This window comes from Varanus komodoensis, unplaced genomic scaffold (genome assembly GCF_004798865.1).
Source record: "Varanus komodoensis strain SLA01 unplaced genomic scaffold, ASM479886v1 scaffold3, whole genome shotgun sequence".
NCBI classification, from domain to species: domain Eukaryota; kingdom Metazoa; phylum Chordata; class Lepidosauria; order Squamata; family Varanidae; genus Varanus; species Varanus komodoensis.
Window position 1 is genome coordinate 2,162,970 of NW_025335761.1, and position 18,693 is coordinate 2,181,662.

At 42.6% G+C, this 18,693-nt stretch overlaps 1 protein-coding gene across 1 annotated transcript in view; it reads left to right on the plus strand.

The window, feature by feature from the left end:
• Positions 1–18,693, plus strand: part of ANO1 (anoctamin 1) — a 155,601-nt gene that overhangs the window by 127,481 nt on the left and 9,427 nt on the right. The window contains exons 21-27 of the mRNA XM_044436660.1: positions 1,240–1,351; positions 4,319–4,376; positions 4,475–4,575; positions 6,478–6,623; positions 9,232–9,384; positions 10,154–10,206; positions 14,797–14,981. Coding sequence (XP_044292595.1) covers positions 1,240–1,351; positions 4,319–4,376; positions 4,475–4,575; positions 6,478–6,623; positions 9,232–9,384; positions 10,154–10,206; positions 14,797–14,981 — 808 coding nt within the window. The remainder of the gene's footprint in view (positions 1–1,239; positions 1,352–4,318; positions 4,377–4,474; positions 4,576–6,477; positions 6,624–9,231; positions 9,385–10,153; positions 10,207–14,796; positions 14,982–18,693) is intronic.

An 18,693-nucleotide genomic window follows, 5' to 3' on the forward strand; every position in this document is an offset into this window, starting at 1 on the left:
TTCTCAAAAGTGGAGAAACATAATTCATCTTCATTTGTAGATGTTACTTCATGGGGACTATAAATCAAGAACTGAAAACAGAGTTGTCTAGACAGTGCTCTTCATGAGCTTCTTGTAGTATCATGTAGTGTGTGCGTCTGTGCATGCACACACAGAATTTATTTGAATTACTTATCTACCAATATGGCCAGATTGACTTGTCCGGTGTATGCAGTCCAATAATGTCATTGTAGGCGTCTGCTGGGAGCTAGAGGCCTTCTTGTTCCCCACTATGCATGCAAGGTCATTCATGTCCAAGACACACAAAGCATCAGTCCGTTTACTACATTAAAGGGTGCAGCATGCAGACCTAAAGCGCCAAAATTTGATTTTGCAGAGCAGAAGGACCAAAATTTACTTTCATTTCAATATTTATATCCTGCCTTTTTTCCTTTCAAGGAACTTAAGCTGGCACATATAATTCTCCTCCTTCTCTCAATCTTATCCTCACCACAGCAACCCTGTGAGGTAGTCGGGCTGAGGGTCTGTGACTGGCCCAAAGTTACCCAGTTAGTTCCATGGCTGAGTGAGGACTAGAACCCAGATCTCCTGAGTCCTGGTCCTGCCCTCGTAACCACTCTGCCACACTGGCTCTGTGTTACACTGCCGCTGAGACTGCCATTGAAAGCATCATGACCAAAAAAGCAGCTTACATAATCCAAGAACAGACTTCTGAATGTTTTGCACAATATGGTTAGAGTCTTACTCTTTTCCAGCCAATGTTATCTTACCATCTCAAGTGTACAATTTAGTCTCTAGATATATATAAACAGCTGCCTCAGAGACTGCATGGTGTTTAGTACAGCGATTACATAGAAGTCCACTATCACTACATTAGTGAGGCTGTGATAATTCATTAAAATTACACTATGATTTGACTTGCTGATTTAAATAGAACAGGCATATGAAAAACATCAAGAAACAAAGACAGACATACTACATGTCATTAGAATTCTCCAGCTTAATTGGTATATTGATTTTGTTTACATTTATTGGTTACTCCTTTTGCATATTTTTCCTGTGATTTTTGTGGGAAGAGTTTTCTCCCATTTTCATCTCCAAATATATTTGCCCTACTTTTAATTGGAACTATACAGATCAGTCCAAGTCTTCCAAACACTTAAAATTGGAAGACTCTAAAATGTACAGCAATTTGAATTAATCTTTCAAGCACATTTACAATAATGTTATTTATATCAGAGGTTCCAAAAACAGACAAGAGTTTTGAAGAACGTCTTATCTTCAAGGCCTTCCTTTTGAAATTTGTCAATGCCTACACTCCCATTTTCTACGTTGCTTTCTTCAAGGGCCGGTAAGTTACATAACAACTGAATTTCAATGCTTAGCTCCTATTTTATACTGACTCTGAGTCTTTGTTCAGGTATTGTGGCTCTCCATGGTCAACCATCACTTATAACACAGTTCCCAGAGTGGTACCCCCAGGCACTTGCAGTGAGTCCTCAATAGAGTCTTCAGTGTGGTGCTCAATGCAATTTCTTTTTATTGCATTAAAAAGAAATTAAAAATAGAGATACATACTAAGTTCATACATATATAATATAGATATAAATAAAACCCACAACTTTCTAGCAATTATATAGAGGTTTCAACAAAGACAGATTAAATATCCAAATAAGTATCCATTTGAAGGTGGTATATATATACCTCCTAGTAAGTGTAAAAAACATTTTAAGGCCTAATTCCAATGTATTATAGGAGCATTTATCATTCCAGTTTTGTAGTATCACTCATTTCCTATCGAAAAGGCTCAGAGAATCCACTGATCCCTCCCTTTGTTGATTTTCACAAAGGAGGTAAATAATTTAAAAGAATATGCACATTAGTAATTGTGAAAACAAAATTGAGAAAGGAGTTCGACAAGGCTGTATACTGTCGCCCTGCCTATTTAACTTATATGCAGAGCACATCATGAGAAAGGTGAGGCTAGATGAATCACCAGTTGGAATTAAGATTGCTGGGAGAAATATCAACAACCTCAGATATGCAGATGATACCACTCTCATGGCAGAAAGTGAAGAGGAACTAAAGAGCCTCTTGATGCGGGTGAAGGAGGAGAGCGCAAAAGTTCAACATTAAGAAAACTAAGATCATGGCATCCAGTCCTCTCACTTCCTGGCAAATAGATGGGGAAGAAATGGAGGTAGTGACAGATTTTATTTTCCTGGGCTCCAAGATCACCGCACACAGGGACTGCAGCCAAGAAATTAAAAGACGCTCCTGGGGAGGAAAACTATGGCAAATCTAGACAGCATACTAAAAAGCAGAGAGATCACCCTGCCAACAAAAGTGCGTATAGTCAAGGCTATGGTTTCCCCAGTTGCATTGTATGGCTGTGAAAGCTGGACCATAAGGAAGGCTGAACGCCAAAGGATTGAGGTCTTTGAATTGTGGTGCTGGAGAAGACTCCTGTGAGTCCCTTGGACCGCAAGGCGATCAAACTGGTCAGTCCTAGAGATCAACCCTGACTGCTCTTTAGAAGCCCAGATACTGAAGATGAAACTCAAATACTTTGGCCACCTAATGAGAAGGAAGGACTCCCTGGAGAAGAGTCTAATGCTGGGAACAATAGATGGCAAAAGAAGAAGGGGACGGCAGAGGATGAGGTGGCTAGATGGAGTCACTGAAGCAGTTGGTGTGAGCTTGGGTGGACTCCGGGAGATGGTGGAGGACAGGAAGGCCTGGAGGAATGTTGTCCATGGGGTCACGATGGGTCGGACATGACTTCGTGTCTAACAACAACAACAACAATTGTGAAAACTGTTTCAAAACAAAATTGATTTGTGTAATAACCTCCTTCCAAAAGGAAGCAATTCCTGACGTTGCCAAAACATATATTTAAGAGAAGCATTAGTTGTATCATACCACCAGCAATTAGCTGCATTCAGCAATTGCTTCTTAAATAGATGTTGTGGTATGTAGCAGACACAAAACCCAGTACTACTGATTTTGTTGAATAAGATGGAGCCTATAACCCATAACCCTTAGGAATACCTGCTTTAAACTGTGATGTTAGCAGAGTATTTACACAATATATCCCATAATTTAATATCTTAGCTAAACAATTTCCTTCATAATGGCATACAACTGACTTACCATTGAAATGGGTTCCCTGGTAAGGGGAACATCTATATACTGAAATAAACATTATTTTGTAGTTTGCATCAATATGATTTTTTTTAAAAAATCACATATATAGAAATTGGCATAAGTGTTTACATAACATAAACATTTAGGTTGCACAAAATGTGCTTTAATTTTTTCCCCAGACTTTTCAGGTCAAATATCTGTGGTCCATTGGAACAAAAAAAGGATCATAATGTCCTTTTTAGCTTTGTTATTTAAAAGTGCAATCTATCTAAATTAGATCATTCTCTAGATCAGAAAATAAGCATGAGAGATGTTTCAGTTTACATCAGAAAATGTTCTGATATGAACTGCAATGTTTCCAACACAAATTAGCTTAGCAAATTGGCCTTATTTGCCTAGAATATTTTTTTCCAGAAAAAAAAATCAATTCAAAATTTCAGGAAAACCTGCGCCACTAATTCCACTAAGATCCTATAGCACAGACATGCAGCAGCACTTTCTGTATGGCAGCACCAGACATTCAATATTATATGGTGATTGCAGCTGCTCTCTCTCCTCAGATTAGTTTGGGTGCACTCCCATGATGGTTAGACACTGTCTAGATGACCATTGGAAAATTCAAAGTCCCAGACCTAACCTTGGGAAAGCACTCCAAGATCTGAGCTGGGACTCTGTATTCCAAGTGCCCTTTCTCGTCTGTCACAGCTGGCCTGGTTCTTTTTCTCCAGCTGTGGCTCCAAATTTATAAATGCAACTTCAGGTGGATGTTGCAGTGGTCCTTGTAGATGATGAAGAGGGAAGGAATGGAAAGCCTCTGGATTGCAAGGAATCCTGGTAGTACCTCAGCTTCTCTTCCTCATGAGTGGGATACAACTTAGATGATGGGACCATGATTTGGAAGACAAGGAAACTACAGAGCCAATCCTCTCCTCCATACTCCTCCTGCCTTTCACAGGGGCCTCTAATCCTCTGAGCTCAGAGGGTTATGAGCAGCCACATTGGATAGTGTCTTTGCTTAAAGAAATATAAAACATGGCTTTAGCTTTTAAACTGTAAGATGTGTATGCAAGTAGAGTTTAGATACATGAGAATGTTCCTTTAAGGCCATGAAAGCATGTACCTATACAGAAGGCAAGACACATCTCTAATTATTGTTTCAAAATTTTCCTAGATTTGTTGGACGCCCAGGAGATTACGTCTACATTTTTCATTCATTTCGAATGGAAGAGGTAACTGCAGTGTATTTTGTGATTGCTTATTTCTGTTCTAGAAAGCACTTTGAACATTCAAGGTATAATGTAGCTCCTAATTTTCTTCTCTAATTTAGTGTGCTCCTGGTGGTTGCCTAATGGAATTGTGTATACAGCTGAGCATTATTATGTTGGGAAAACAGCTGATTCAGAACAATCTTTTTGAAATTGGCATCCCGTAAGTAGCCAATGACTACCTTCTGCAAAATGCATGCGCATGATAGAGAAAACATCATCTTTTCATCTTGTGTAACATAAAGATGGAGTGCAAGATAAGATCAGGCCATGCCACTGACACTATGAAACGGGTTTCCCACCCTTGACATGATTGGCATTTTGAAAAATTGCACTGGGGACCACCACAAATTGGATGCTGTAGTGAGGGGATGGGGATCAACCAGAAGAATTATCTGAGTGCCCCCTTTATATGTGTTTATATGCTTAATTGTCCACCCTGTCTAAGTACTACTCACCCTGGCTTTTCTTCTCTGTCTCTCTCTCTCTGACATTCAAATGGGCTCTTCCATGGGAAAGGCCCACCACCAAGTCCATTCTGCAAGCAGCACCCATCACTTGCAAAATAGGAATTTATTGCTTCCTCTAGGAAGCCCCAAAAACTTCTTTCAGGACTGGGATGGGTTGCTAGAGGTTCTTTATGCCAGTTCTGCCAACATGCCCAGTTCTAGCAAGAAAAATTTCCAGTCATTTCTGGATCTGGCTTCTCTCTCTGGCAACTCTTCCCATCTTGCGGCCTCTTTTCCCTTCTTTTTCTGACTTCTCTCCCTCCTCCTGATTTCTTCCCCCACCAACACACAAACACACATATCTCCCTATCCCTGTGAAAATAAATAGAGTAACTTCCCTAGTATCTGTGCTGAAAATCAGCTGGAGATGGGGTGAACGTCACTCCACCACCAAGGATTTTGTTGGCCCAGGAGTGCTTGGAAGTGTGTGGACTTTTCTCTCCCTAGCCATTTTTCAGCAACAAAAACTTATTTGACCTCCCTATTTCAGTTAATGGATGAATGGGCCCATTGGCTTAAATACAGGAAAGGAAAGCCCCCCAAAATTGGCTGGAGAGCGAGCAAAGGGCACTGTGAATCAAGGGTCTTTTACCATCCTCCCCAGCTGATTTTCAGTACAAAAGACATTTCCACCCTGTACAATTTATTGAAGAGGTTGCTCAATTTATTTTCAGAGGGTGAAAATAGCTCAATGGCCACCTTAGCCTGGTCTTGTGGGTACCACAGTGGAGATCCTTGCCCTAAAATAACATGCATTTACTTTTTATGACAATGTTATTAATATTTACTATTATTTCAATATGCTGCTTTTTAACTGTATGTTTCTCAAAGTGGTGTATAGCAACTCTTAATAAAATAAAAATTCTGAGAACATATTCAGTCAAAATTTTAGGTACACAGGATAGGAAGAGAAAATGCAAATAAATCTAAGAAATGAAGGCCTAGTAAGGAATCTGTAGCCTTCCAGATGTTGTAGGATTTTAGTTCCCATCATCCCTGGGCATTGGCCAACCTGGTTGGGGCTGATGGAAGTTGAAGTCCACCAACGTCTGAAGGGCCACTCATTCCCCTTCCATGTTCTGGTTCTTACAAAATAGCTCACAGTTTGTCTTTGCCCTCTTTAGGGAATACTGTGAGAAAAATTATTGATTCCATCCCCTTCAAATTTTATTATGAATTTTGGAAATAGGTAGACTGCAATCCAAGGAGCTGCTCTTCTCCCACTAGTCCTCTTCTTCTAATGTGCCTCCAAAACAAGATTCTTCTGGAGCTCAGAAGAACTCCAGGAGAGGCACTTCTTGGAGCCATGAGGAAGTAGATGAAACACAGGAGTCTTGGTGGGCAAACATGAAAAGGACTGTATATCTGAGGCATTGGATTGTGCCCACAAGTCCAGTAAAATAGATTTCATAATCAGTCGATACTTGCATACATTCCCAAGCAGTTTTGTTTTTCTGCATATGAAGTGTGGTAAAAGGGGGATATTTTCAAGCCTCCAAATGTGGTTATGAAACTTGCAAAAGATCTAAATGGATCACTGTTTTGCTTTCTGTTAGAAAAATGAAAAAATTTATACGCTACATGAAACTAAAACGACAGCGTCCCATAGACCATGAGGAGCATTTCAAGAAAAAACAACGCTATGAAGTAGATTATAATCTGGAGCCTTTTGCTGGCCTAACTCCAGAATACATGGAAATGAGTAAGTGAGAGTTCAAGAACTTAAACCAAAGTTCTCAAATTTATTTTGTTGAATCACTGATTAATAAATCAGGACCAGTTTTAATTAGTTGAAGGCCATTTTAATCAATGGGTAAATTTTAGTCAATGAGAGTTGATACCAAGCTTGTTTACTGATAACCTATTTGGGGTATGATACATGGCCGTAAGAGAGAATGAGGAAGAAATATACTAAAGGTGGCCTGAGTGTGAAGATCTGGCTGTAGTGTGCCCACTACTCTACCCCCAATAATAATGTCATACATTTGTGCATACACAAACATGCAGTCAGCAGCTATAATAATGCAAACACATTTTATATTACATATTTGAGTGCAAATAATCTTCCAAGCTTTCCTGAAAGCAAAGGACTGATACTGCTTCCATGGCAGACAATTCAAATAGCAGCTTTCCCTTTTACAATGTACAGCACAGACATATAACATACCACAGCTCTCGCTTACTCTCTCATTCTCTTTTCCTCACACACACACTCAGAAACAAAACCTATGCAGACTTAGTGCTTCATTAGACTCAACAGCCATATAGGACATACTTGCTGGCTGGCTGGCTGGCTGGCTGGCTGGAGGCTTTTTACTGTGTGAAAAGGACCAGGAAATGCCTTCCATTTTTCACTGGATGATCTTCGCCAGTTGTGAGAGCAAAACTAGAGAGATCTTTAGCTCCTGGAGGAAAGGCAAACCACAAATATACTGGAAAATCATAATTGTCTTACAATGTGTTCATAATAAGCCTTCCCAGCATGCAAAATGGCCATCTGTGCACTGCATTACTGTGAGCAATCCCTTACATGAATGAGACAAGATGCATCAAACCCGCCCCTTGGAATTTGTTCTTATAGAGACCCTGGGAGGGAGCATGAAGAATGATACCAAGTCCCATATTAAATGTTCAAAACTTGAACAAATGAAAGGTCCTCTGGCTCCTGATATAAACGCCCCCCTCATGTGCCTCCATGTTCTGCATGAACATCTCAATGGCAAAACAACTAAGAGCCTTATAGCACATTAGAGGCAAACAGATTATTCTGACATAAGCTTTCACTCTTTTCATCAAACAGGGAGAATAATTTGGGGATTTTCAGGTTTCTGTAAGGTACATTTGGGGCAAGAAGAATTCTAAACAGTGAGGTCAGAAAGAAATAAAATGCGGAAAGTATTTGATGAAGGATATGAAGCAAAGCATCCTTCTTTTCAATACATTCTTCACAACACACACACACACACTCACCCTATATTCTCCCTCCCCAAGTCATTCTACTGTGAGACCAGCTAGCATTTCTGAACTGGACTGCAGTGAAGTCATCTGTGACTCCCAGAAATATGAGTATAACAGCCATGGAGTACTTTGCAGTGCTGAACTGAATCATGCATCCACCCCAACATATATACACAAGGGCAGACTTTATTCGCATTAGCTTGCAAGGGGAATAAAAAGCCTCTTTTTTGTGTGCTCATGAAAAAGGACCTGTTCTAGGAAGACTTCGAAGTGCTATCATTCCTAATACCAGCTGTTTGGGGTTAGATATGCTACTGCCCAGTCACTAAAATTCTAGCTTTTTCTATTGTTTTCCCTGTCAGGAATCATTATTCTATGAGGTCAACACACACACAAAAGCAAGGAGTGTTCAAATGAAGCAGGAACTGCTTTCAGCAGACCAATCAGTATAATAGATATATCCATTGCCATATGTAACTTTTTTCACTGAGTGGACACACTGAAAAATGGTAGCAGACTCGTTTCTGACAAAACAGTTGATTGAAACCATTTCTTATTTCTAACAAAATGATCGGAATGTACCTATATTTTGCTCCATATCTCAGGTACTACAAGAGATTGCTTTGTTTGTTTGAAAGCTGACAATCAGGCTAGCTAATGGGTTTCCTTCCTTAACAGTGTGGTTAATCTATGTATGATGTGTTCTTGTGATTTTTAGCATCATTGAGCTGATAACATGCAGTATTCATCAATTAATTGGTTTAGATGGAAATTATTATTCCAATGAAATATGAAATCAAATTAAAGTTCAAGTTTGTGTTAGAAAATTTATCCAAGAAAAAAGCTGCACAATGAATTACTAGATATGGAGCATCTTAAACTATGCATTTTTGTTTGCCTATATAATTTTACACTTGCCAACAGGATAAATCATGGAATGAATGGCAAGATTAGATGTGCCCCATAGTTACTTGTCACGGTGGAACTGTTCCATTTGCTGTACAGTATTGGCTATAGCGGGACTGCTGAAGCAGTGTGCTTCAATGGAGTACAGAATAGCCCCATTTCCCTATACTGCCTTTTCCAATTTTCAAGTACTGACTTTTATTTTCAAAAACTGTGCCAAGCAGCTGACTCTGAAGTCCTTTCCTGAAGTTTTTTCATGAATAAAACAGTTGGCAAACCTAGGTAACATAATGTGATAAACACCTAAGTTGTAGAATGATGCATACTACTTGTGCATGTGAGGGTTTCAGCTCTTATTTCTGATGAGTATCTACAGCTTTAAAAAATGCATGCCATCAAGAGCAGCATAATATGCAGATTATACTAACTCCTTTTTAAATTTTCAGTTATCCAGTTTGGGTTTGTTACCTTGTTCGTTGCCTCTTTCCCACTGGCTCCCTTGTTTGCACTACTGAACAATATCATTGAAATACGTTTGGATGCAAAGAAGTTTGTCACTGAGCTTAGGAGGCCTGTTGCAGTTAGAGCAAAAGATATCGGTAAGTTGTCCACAAATAGCACAGTCACTATTTAATATTGGATTGTATGCAATGGAGGTGTTGCCTTGTGGGAAAACATCTGGGGCATCCCGTTTTCACTGATGTCCTCTACTTATTTAACCCACCACTACCACTGCCCAACGTGTCCTTGTGGGTTGGGAGATTCTCTGGAACAGAACGGTACAAGGAGACTGCAGTGCATGAGGGGAACATGGGTTGCTCCAATCAGCACAAGGGGAAGCATTTTCTGCAAAAGCAAAGCCACTGTTGGATTCATCCTGATTTCCAGATTAGGAAATTATGTAAATTTGACCTCAGTAGTGGGGGCTGTAGTTATTAGTATTCGCTTTTTCTTGCACTAAAGGAACTCAACGAACATAAATTCAGATCTGCATGATAATGTATGCTAAGAAGAGAATCAGCATAGAGGATATAGTATTGGTTCAGCCTTTCCCAAAGGTCATGGCAAAGAACCAGCTGTTCTTTAAGGAGGGGTTTCCAACAGAGCATTCCCACCAAGCCTCAGTTGGCAGCAGCCTGAAGAAGAATCTCAGATATAGAATGCAATGTGTAGGATGGTACAGGAGAAGCTATCCTTAAAATCACCAGGTTCCAAGCTGTTTAGGTTTTACAAGTAAGAACAAGCATCTTCAACCTTGACAACCCAAAGGATGAAATAGGTTGTAATGTTGCTGTGATATTATTTATAGTCATTAGCACTTATGACAGCAGTGTATAAGTCGTTAACAACCTGCTTGTCTTTTCCCAGGAATATGGTATAATATACTCAGAGGTGTAGGAAAACTTGCTGTGATCATAAATGTAAGTAACATTTTTGCAATTGGTAATTAATCACAATGATTTGCATTTGCTATTCGGTTACTCTGAATTGTTACATGGAAGGCAGCTAGTGTGATGCAGCTGTTCTAGCATTGGATATAGATGCAGGAATGCTGTATTCAGATTCCCATATGGCTGTGATGCTCACTGAGCACTTTGCTATCTCCCAAGTTAACCTTGGGGACTAAAACCATATTCTGAGCAATTAGGAGCAACAGCACAATATAATTATACTTTTTAACATCTTAACAGCTCAAATGTAATCTGCCATTTATTGCAAATGACTTTAAGAAACACCTTAGTAAGCAAACTATTATTTGTCAGTAAAGGGAATGGTTTTCCTGAAACTTTTGGTGTATAAGCTTCCCATTTAGACAGATGGGAAAGGAACACACAAGTTTTCCACATGAAGCAGGTATTTTAGGTAAGTAGGAAATGCCCCAAGAAGACAATGATGCTCCCAGACACTTTCAACCCAGTTTTTGTTTTGACAGCAGAGTGCGACTAGATGCCTCCTAATTAATGGAATTTAGAGCAAATATGAGCCATTTATCTTTTTTCCCCCTCTATTCTTTCCTCCCTTAGGATGTTTCTCCTGCTTTTCATTTTGTTTTTGGTGCAACAGTCACTTTAACAATGACAGTATCATTTTTCTTCCTCTGCGTCATCTATTCTTGTTTTATGTTCATGGAACAAATTAAACTTCATTGTTCTCCATATTGTCTCATACACTTTGTTTCCAGGCATAGGAATTTCAGAGCCGCACTTACAAGTTCAGGTTCCTTTGAAAAAGACAACATGATTAGGTCAATGCAATATTATCTATATTTGTAAAAATATATGATGGGCAGGCATTACAGAAACACAGATACCTACACCCATGCAAATCATACTAGACCAGGGGTTCCCAAGCACGTTGAGGCTGTAGGTATATTTGAAAATTTGAGAAACTAGTCTGGGAATGACCACAAAATGCCGTGGAGTATTTGTCTAATCACAAACTGGCTGCCACACAAAATTCCTTAACTGAAAAATACAAGTGACTTGCTGAAGAAAGTGCATTCAATGCAGAAGATGGGTGTCATCCTCATATACCAAACCCCACAAAGCAAACACAGTATTTCACAGAAGTTATAGTAGTGATGCTTAGACACACACACATGTGCATATGCACACATACACATTTGTAAAAACAGACAAAACATGCACACACACGCACACTCAAACATCTCTTTCTCTTTCAAGGATGCACGCACACAGAGCAAGCGAACACTGGACAGAACACTTACAGGTCTGTTCCCACTGCTCATCTAGCCCCAGGTTACTCCCTCATACTCCCTCAGAGCCCCCAAACCTTTCCCTACTGTCCCTTCACAGCACTGCTCCCTACACTCCCCCACAATCCTGCAAAGTCACGTACTAAACAGCACTGGTGTTCCTTTTCATTTCCTTTAAAGGAAATTCCAGCTGGCTGGCTGGACTTGCTCAACAGCAAAGCACCAGCCTCTGGACAGTGGGGCAAGTGGAAGCCAGTGCTTTTCTTTCCAGTGCTGCCCAAGACAACAGCTGCACATAAAACATAAGTACAAGGAGGGGGCAGGGAGCTTTGGCAAATGCATAGGAAATGTCCAAGAGTACCAAGGTGCCCACAAACACCACGGTCATGATGACAAAGAGGGCAAAAAATAGCACCCTTCTCACCCTATCACATAAAACCTAAGAGATTCTGTAACTTATTAATACAATACCCAACAAATGATGAAGAAATATTTGGAAGAAAGGCATAAGGATGGGATGGAGCTCAAACAAACACCATTTTCAGCTCCTCTTCCCAGCTGGCTTTGCACCACCATTCCCCCGCCCCCCCTTGACCTGGCTTCCTCCCTCTCTCTGGTTTTTCAAGGACCTTCGTCTCTGCCCACTGCCTCACTTGCATCCTTATCCAAGGCCCTTGTCTCCTTCCCCTTTGGTCTGCAGATGTAGCCCACTTGTTAGCAAGGTGACGATAAAATAGTATATGGAAATGTGGGATAGACACAGGTGATGCCTTTCCTCCAGCGAGCAATATCCTCTTGCGTCTGTGACTCCTACACTGTCTCCCAGATGTGTTTCCAAAGAGTAGTTGTGTTGGTGTTGCTCACCTCTGTGTGCCCATGTTCATTCTTCATGTTTTGCTTCCTGGCCTGATAAGCAGCACATACCTTATCCTTTTCCTTAATGTAATATGTGTTATTAGGCAAGCAAAATAGGGCTCAGACGTGGGTTGGGATGGCATATTAGCCGCTGATGTCATAAAGGCACTGATGGCTCTCTAAAGCAGGAGAAAAGCAGCAGAATGCTTTTCTAGGGGATTCGAGAGGATCACTCACCTATGCCCCCAGGTGAGTGATCATAGCTTCCCCAGACACTGAGCATTTTGCCCCCCGCCCTCTCAACATTCTGGGGCACATGTGTTCATGGCAGAAATTATAGGGTGGGTTCAGACAATATCTTAAGTGCAGGATGGCAATCTGACCACCCAGAGTTTAGTTGATTGTGGGCCCCCAATGTGCCTAACAATTGGACACAGTGGGAGATAGAAGCGTAGAAAAAAGGCGTCTCTCAGGACATCTAGTCGGACCTGGTCTGCTGCTTGTTCAGCATCGGGGGCTGCTCCTTCATACGGCCACTGTGCCTGGTGGTAACAGGGAGAAGTGCTACTCTCCTGGCCTGTCCCCTGCCCTTGCTTGCTGCAACAGACGAGGGGAGTGGTTTTGAGTGGGTCTCCTCAGAAGGAGGCCCAGCGGAACGTGCCGCCCACTCTGCTCCGCCCCGGCTGTGACGGTGCCACGGTCGCAGGCTGGGGTGGGAGGGGAAGCGTTTGGCTGTGTCTGCGCTGGAGGCGGCTTATCCAGCTGCAGCAGCCCCACCCGCAGCAGCCCACCCACAGGTGGCAAGGTGCCCACAGGAGCTGCAGCAGCTGGGGGCAGGGGACGGAGCCAGTGTTGGAGACAGAGCCCTCCCCTAGTCCATTGGGAGGGAGGGAGGGAGGGAGAGCGAGCGCAGGGCAGGCATCTGTCTGTCAGGTGATCTTGCTGGCTGGGAAAGCAGCGCCCAAGGCCGGTGCTGGGCTGCTGCTGCCTCCCCGCCAAGTGCAGCCCGTCCTCCGCTCTGCCGGGCAATGCAAGGGGAGGAGCTGCCTGCCCCCCCCACCCCCCGCTGTCCCTTCCTCCCAGTGGGAGCTGGTTCTGCTGAGCCTTGCTCTTCAGGAAGGCAAGCGGAGTGGCTGTGTTTGCCCACTGCTGCAGCAGTGGCAGTGGGCAGGACCTAGCAGCTTGGCTTGGCTTGGGTCTCTTCCAAGGAAGCAAGGCTGAGTGGACACCCCCCAGCACCACCTCAGGCCACCTCCCAGGCCCGGAATAGGCTTTGAGTGGGCAGTGTGGGGCACACCCCAGTGGCCTCCCCCATGCTCCTCCCAAGGCCAGGCTGCGGAGAGCAGAGTGGCTCATGAGCGAGCTTTGCCTCCGTCTGGCATCCGCAGGAACACCGAGGGAATTGATGGCAGCCTTGCAGAGTGTTGCTTGGGCACCTGCTGGCTGGAGCCCCTTGACCAGATTGGCCAAGGAGCCACTCTGACCACAGGGCTGTCGAACTTTGCACTGTGGCCATGGCTTAGCACGTTGCCTAGGTTCAGATCACACACTAAACCACAGAAGAGTTTTGTAGACCCCACTACAAGCCATGGCTAATTGGAGTGGTTTATATGTCAGGCAAGGATGCCTTACAAACCTGGGAAACAGACAGGATTGAGATGAGATGCTTAACCGCACATCCATTAGTGTGTTTATGAACTCAGCCACAAGTTTGTTTGGTTTTTGTAATTAAAAAAGGCAAAAAGTTTCATCAATTTTTTAAACATCTGAATCTTCCTGGAAGGGTCTTTGCTTGCCCTCCACTATGTGAAGCTTCTTATCCTCTTTATGTTATGATCAAGCCTGCTTTATATAGGAATCAAAAGCATAACAAATGTAGATGCCTTGAAGAAGTTATTTTCACAGGCCGCCTCAAACTGTTCTTCCCGTCAGACCATAGAAGCACAGAGAACATAGACCAATTGATTCACGGTAGTTCAACATGATTCACTGTGTACCAGACAAATGGGACATGGGGGTGGTCCTTAACCATTCCGTCCCTCGACTTCTCTACTACTCAGGCAGTGAAAGAATTCCATGAGTAGACCCAGTACCAGAGAATGAATACTATATAAGCCATCATACTCTCCTCAAAGTATATTATGCTTTGCAAAGTAGTGTCAGTGTTTTCTGAAGCGCCTGCATTGGCTTATGTGGGTGTTTGACCCCTAGTCAAAGCCAGCTGTGCTCATTCTTAATTTGCTGCACTTCTAACATTTGAGTATCAAGCTTCTTTGACTTGAAGAGAGCTATTAGCCTGGGGACGTGGCCTGAACCAGCCTGATTCACAGCAATCCATCTACTCATGAGCCCTGCTGGGGGAGGAAAGAGTTGAGTCTGGTTATATAATCAAGCAAGCGTTGCCTGAATATTGTGCTCATTCTTTACTCTTGTGGCTTAGGCATTTGTGATCTCATTCACATCTGACTTCATTCCACGCCTCGTATACCTGTATATGTACAGTGAGAGTGGCACCATGCATGGCTTCGTGAACCATACGCTATCCTATTTTAATGTCAGCGATTTTCAAGACGGAACAGCTCCCAAAGATGCAATGGAGCTTGGCTACCCAGTCCAAATATGCAGGTACATCCAATTACTTCTTTCAAATAACTTTTTGTTAGGTCATTCCTTGGGATGTTCACACATGCATGGAACTCACAAGGTTGCCTGTGTAAGTTTCTATGTACTTGTCCTGGGCTCTGTGTGAAGTTGACTGTAGACTAGCTGCTACCATCTTCCACCTGTAGGTGACTGTTCCTTTCTGCACCTCCATCGTTTGTGCACACACTGTCTCCTCTCAGCTGTCACTATGTGAACCTCAGCAATGGCATAAAGCTTCAGCCAGTGGAACCTTAGTTTTTGCAGCTGGGACTTTCTTTCCTGGACACTTTTCTCACAAGTTGAAAGTTGAACTTCTAAGCTCATCTTGCTCTCACACAATCTCAATTTCTTTTGAGGTGCCCCAAAAGGATCTTAATCACATCCCCAGAAAAAATAAAAAAGTAGCCACTTCACTTCACTGTGAAGCAGAGGGTTAGTAGCATTGACACTAACAAGCATGTTAGGGAACACAAGCAGAAACATAATTATCTGCAGGATTCCCATTTGTCTAACACCCTGCTGCAGAAGGATGCAATTACCTATAGCCGTTGAATTGAAAAATAGTGCTGCTTTCCTGTGGTTCCTCTCCCAAGCATTCAGACTCTTGGCACAATGACTCCAGACTCCATAGATAAACCAGCATCAAGCTAGGTAATCAAGAGACATCAGGAAGCTTCTGTTGGTTAAGTGGCTATGGTCACAGAGCAGAGGTCCAGTCAAATTCTGCATTCCCAGGTTGCTTGGGTATTACAGCTGGGCCTTTTTTCTCTTCTGGTCCCAAGTCTGGAACCTGGAGACCTGGATGTGAGATTAGCCTCTGCTGTCCTGTTAGTTGCGCCTGAACATGTCCAGCCGCAAATATAACTTGCTCCACAGGGAGATGTGCCTGGTGCCAATGCATTGTTTGTTTCGGCAGTAGGCCAAAACCTTTTTATTTACCCAGCTTTTAAATTGTTAAATTGTATTTTAATTATTTTATCATAAAGTACTGGCACTAAGGAGTTTTTAATTGAATTAATTGTTTTCAAAAATTTTGTAAATGGTCATGAGATTTTTAATGAATGACAGTATAGAAAAACTTAAAATGAAACTAATAACAAATAGTGGGTTTGTAAGGCACTGGCTGGGTTCCCACAACATGTTAAATCCTCTTTTAAAGCAAAGGGTATAGAAAGCACCCTTTGCAGCAGAATCCTTGCATTTTTGAGGATTGCTCATGTGGCCTTGGACTGCCATCACTTTCTCACACACTGATAACACAGAGAGTCAAGGACTTCCTATTTATTTATTTATTTATTTATTTATTTATTTATTTTTCGATTTGTATCCTGCCTTTTTCCTACAAAGGACTCAAGGCAGCTTACATCATTCTCCTCCTCCATCTTATCCCCACAACAACAACCCTGTGAGGTAGGTTGGGCTGAGAGTCTGTGACTGGCCCAAAGTCACCCAGTTGACTCCATGGCTGAGCGGGGACTAGAACCCAGATCGCCTGAGTCCCAGTCCCATTCTCTTAACCACTACACCACACTGGCTTTAAAAAAGACCAAACCCAAGAACCTGTAAAAAGAAATTTTGGGAGCACCCCTCACCTCTCCCCCACTTCTAAGTACGAGCCCCAGGGTTTTGCAGGGTTCTAGGAAGCTCCAACTGTCTTCTCAGTTTTGCAATTTACCCTGAGTGGAAAGCTCTTTAGGAAACCACAAACCTGAGGGAAACCCTGATGGGGCAGAGGGAGCGGAGAAAGGCTTGTGATTTAGAGGCACAAGTCTGCCTCCTCACATGGATGATAACTGTGTCTCAAAGTACCCCACTTTCAACATTTGGGGGGCACCTGAGGCAGCAGACCTTGTCCAAAGAAACTGGGGATCACCTGCAAAAATGGGGAAACAGCCTCTTAGCACAAAGTACATCTCCCAGTCATCCTTTACAAATCAGCTCCATGGAAGTGGAGTGTGGGGGGGATTTATTTATTTTTATGGTGTATCTCTGGGCATCAAAACAGGTTCTGGGAAAACCCCTTTATTTAAAAAGGAAAAAAAGTGGTAACAGCCTTTCCACCACTCTTCCCAAGAGGTTCTTTGCTTTTTCTAACTTATCTAGTTTCCAATCACACAATAAGCTCTGGTGGGTTATTAAACTCTACTACAAGCCTCAGTAGCTTTGAGCCATCCCAGGGAAGCTTCCAAATCATCCTGAGGAAAAAGTTCTGGGTTCAGTCAGCAGGCCAAATTACCATGGCTTGTAAAGCACCACATCTCAAAATGCTGTGCCTGCCTGGTCAGTGTGTAAAGCTGTGACCCTTCACAAGTTCTGAAGCCAAAAATAATCTCCGTCAATAAGCAATCCAAATTTTCCCTCTTGAGTGAAAAACAGGCTGCACAGACAGGCCCTAAGCTGTTCCCCTTGGCTCCCTGCACTGAAATGACTCGTCCACTTCATCCTCCTTCTGTCTCCGGCCTCAGCCATCCTGTAAGACAAGCTGCATCAGGATGTCCTCCACTGCATCCCATACTTCAGTACATACGTAGTAACACTCCCTGTATGTTATGCTCCCAGCACATGGGTTTTCAGACTTCCCAGTCCTTCATCCAACCTTTATTTTTTAATGGCTGCTAGACCATTCACCCTAAAACCAGTCTTTTTCTAGATAAGAATTCCAGTCAGAACCAGCTCTTTCTGTTGCAAAATGTGGGAAGCTTGGTTTGCTTTGATGCCCGTTTTCCTTTACCAAAGGGACCAAGGAAGAGCTCCTAAAGTAACGTGGCTGCTGCTGCTACTGAAATCCTTCCATAGGGACCTGTTACAATCCCCACCCACATATTCCCTCAGTCCTTTAAAAATGGGGCAGAATCCACATGTGGCAATATACTACCCACAACCCTTGCATTGCCCCTTGACCCTCATGTTCTTTATTGAGGCCAAACACAGCAGCTGTGCTACTGCATATAAAAGAAAGATGGCCCCGGCAAAACTCCCACCCTGACATCCTCCATGGATACATTAGTCCTACTCAAGCAGCCTGAATTTTATTGGCCATCGGACAGCTGGTAAAAGCTTTTTCCTCGTTATACATTTCATGAGTTTTGTTTTATTTCTGTTTGGAATTGTTTCAGTGTGCTATGTTTGTGGTGATTCCAAAATATTTTAAATAAAAATAACCAAAGGCTCCATGCCTTCCTCTGATTGCAGGTCTCATGAAGCCCCAGGAGCCAAGGCAAACCTGGGTGCAACTTTGGCTGATGCAGGCCTGAGGCTTGCAAGACCCCACAAATCCTCCTCTTTTGTTCCTTCTCCCATCACCAGCAACCTTTTCCTTTTCTCCACATGGAAAGAGAAGGGATAATGTCCAGTTATTGCATGTGATCAGCAAGATTACACTGCTTAGGTTGCTTCCGAAGAAGGGTTTTATTGTGCCACCATCCTGCCTCGTCCCCAGATTACTACCAGGGATTCAGACAACATTGGCTTCCACTTGTAACCCACCACTTTTTCTGCCTTTCCACACACACACACGCGCAAACCCACAGTACTCATTTAGGAAAAAAAGATGGAACAGCTGCACAACTGGTAGCACTTGGAACAGTCCATCCAGAAGCAGCCTTAATTTCTAATCTACTGTTACATTTGGAAGCATATTCAAATATTGTTTGAAAGAATCTAATATGGATTTTTTCCTATAAATTTAGTGCCC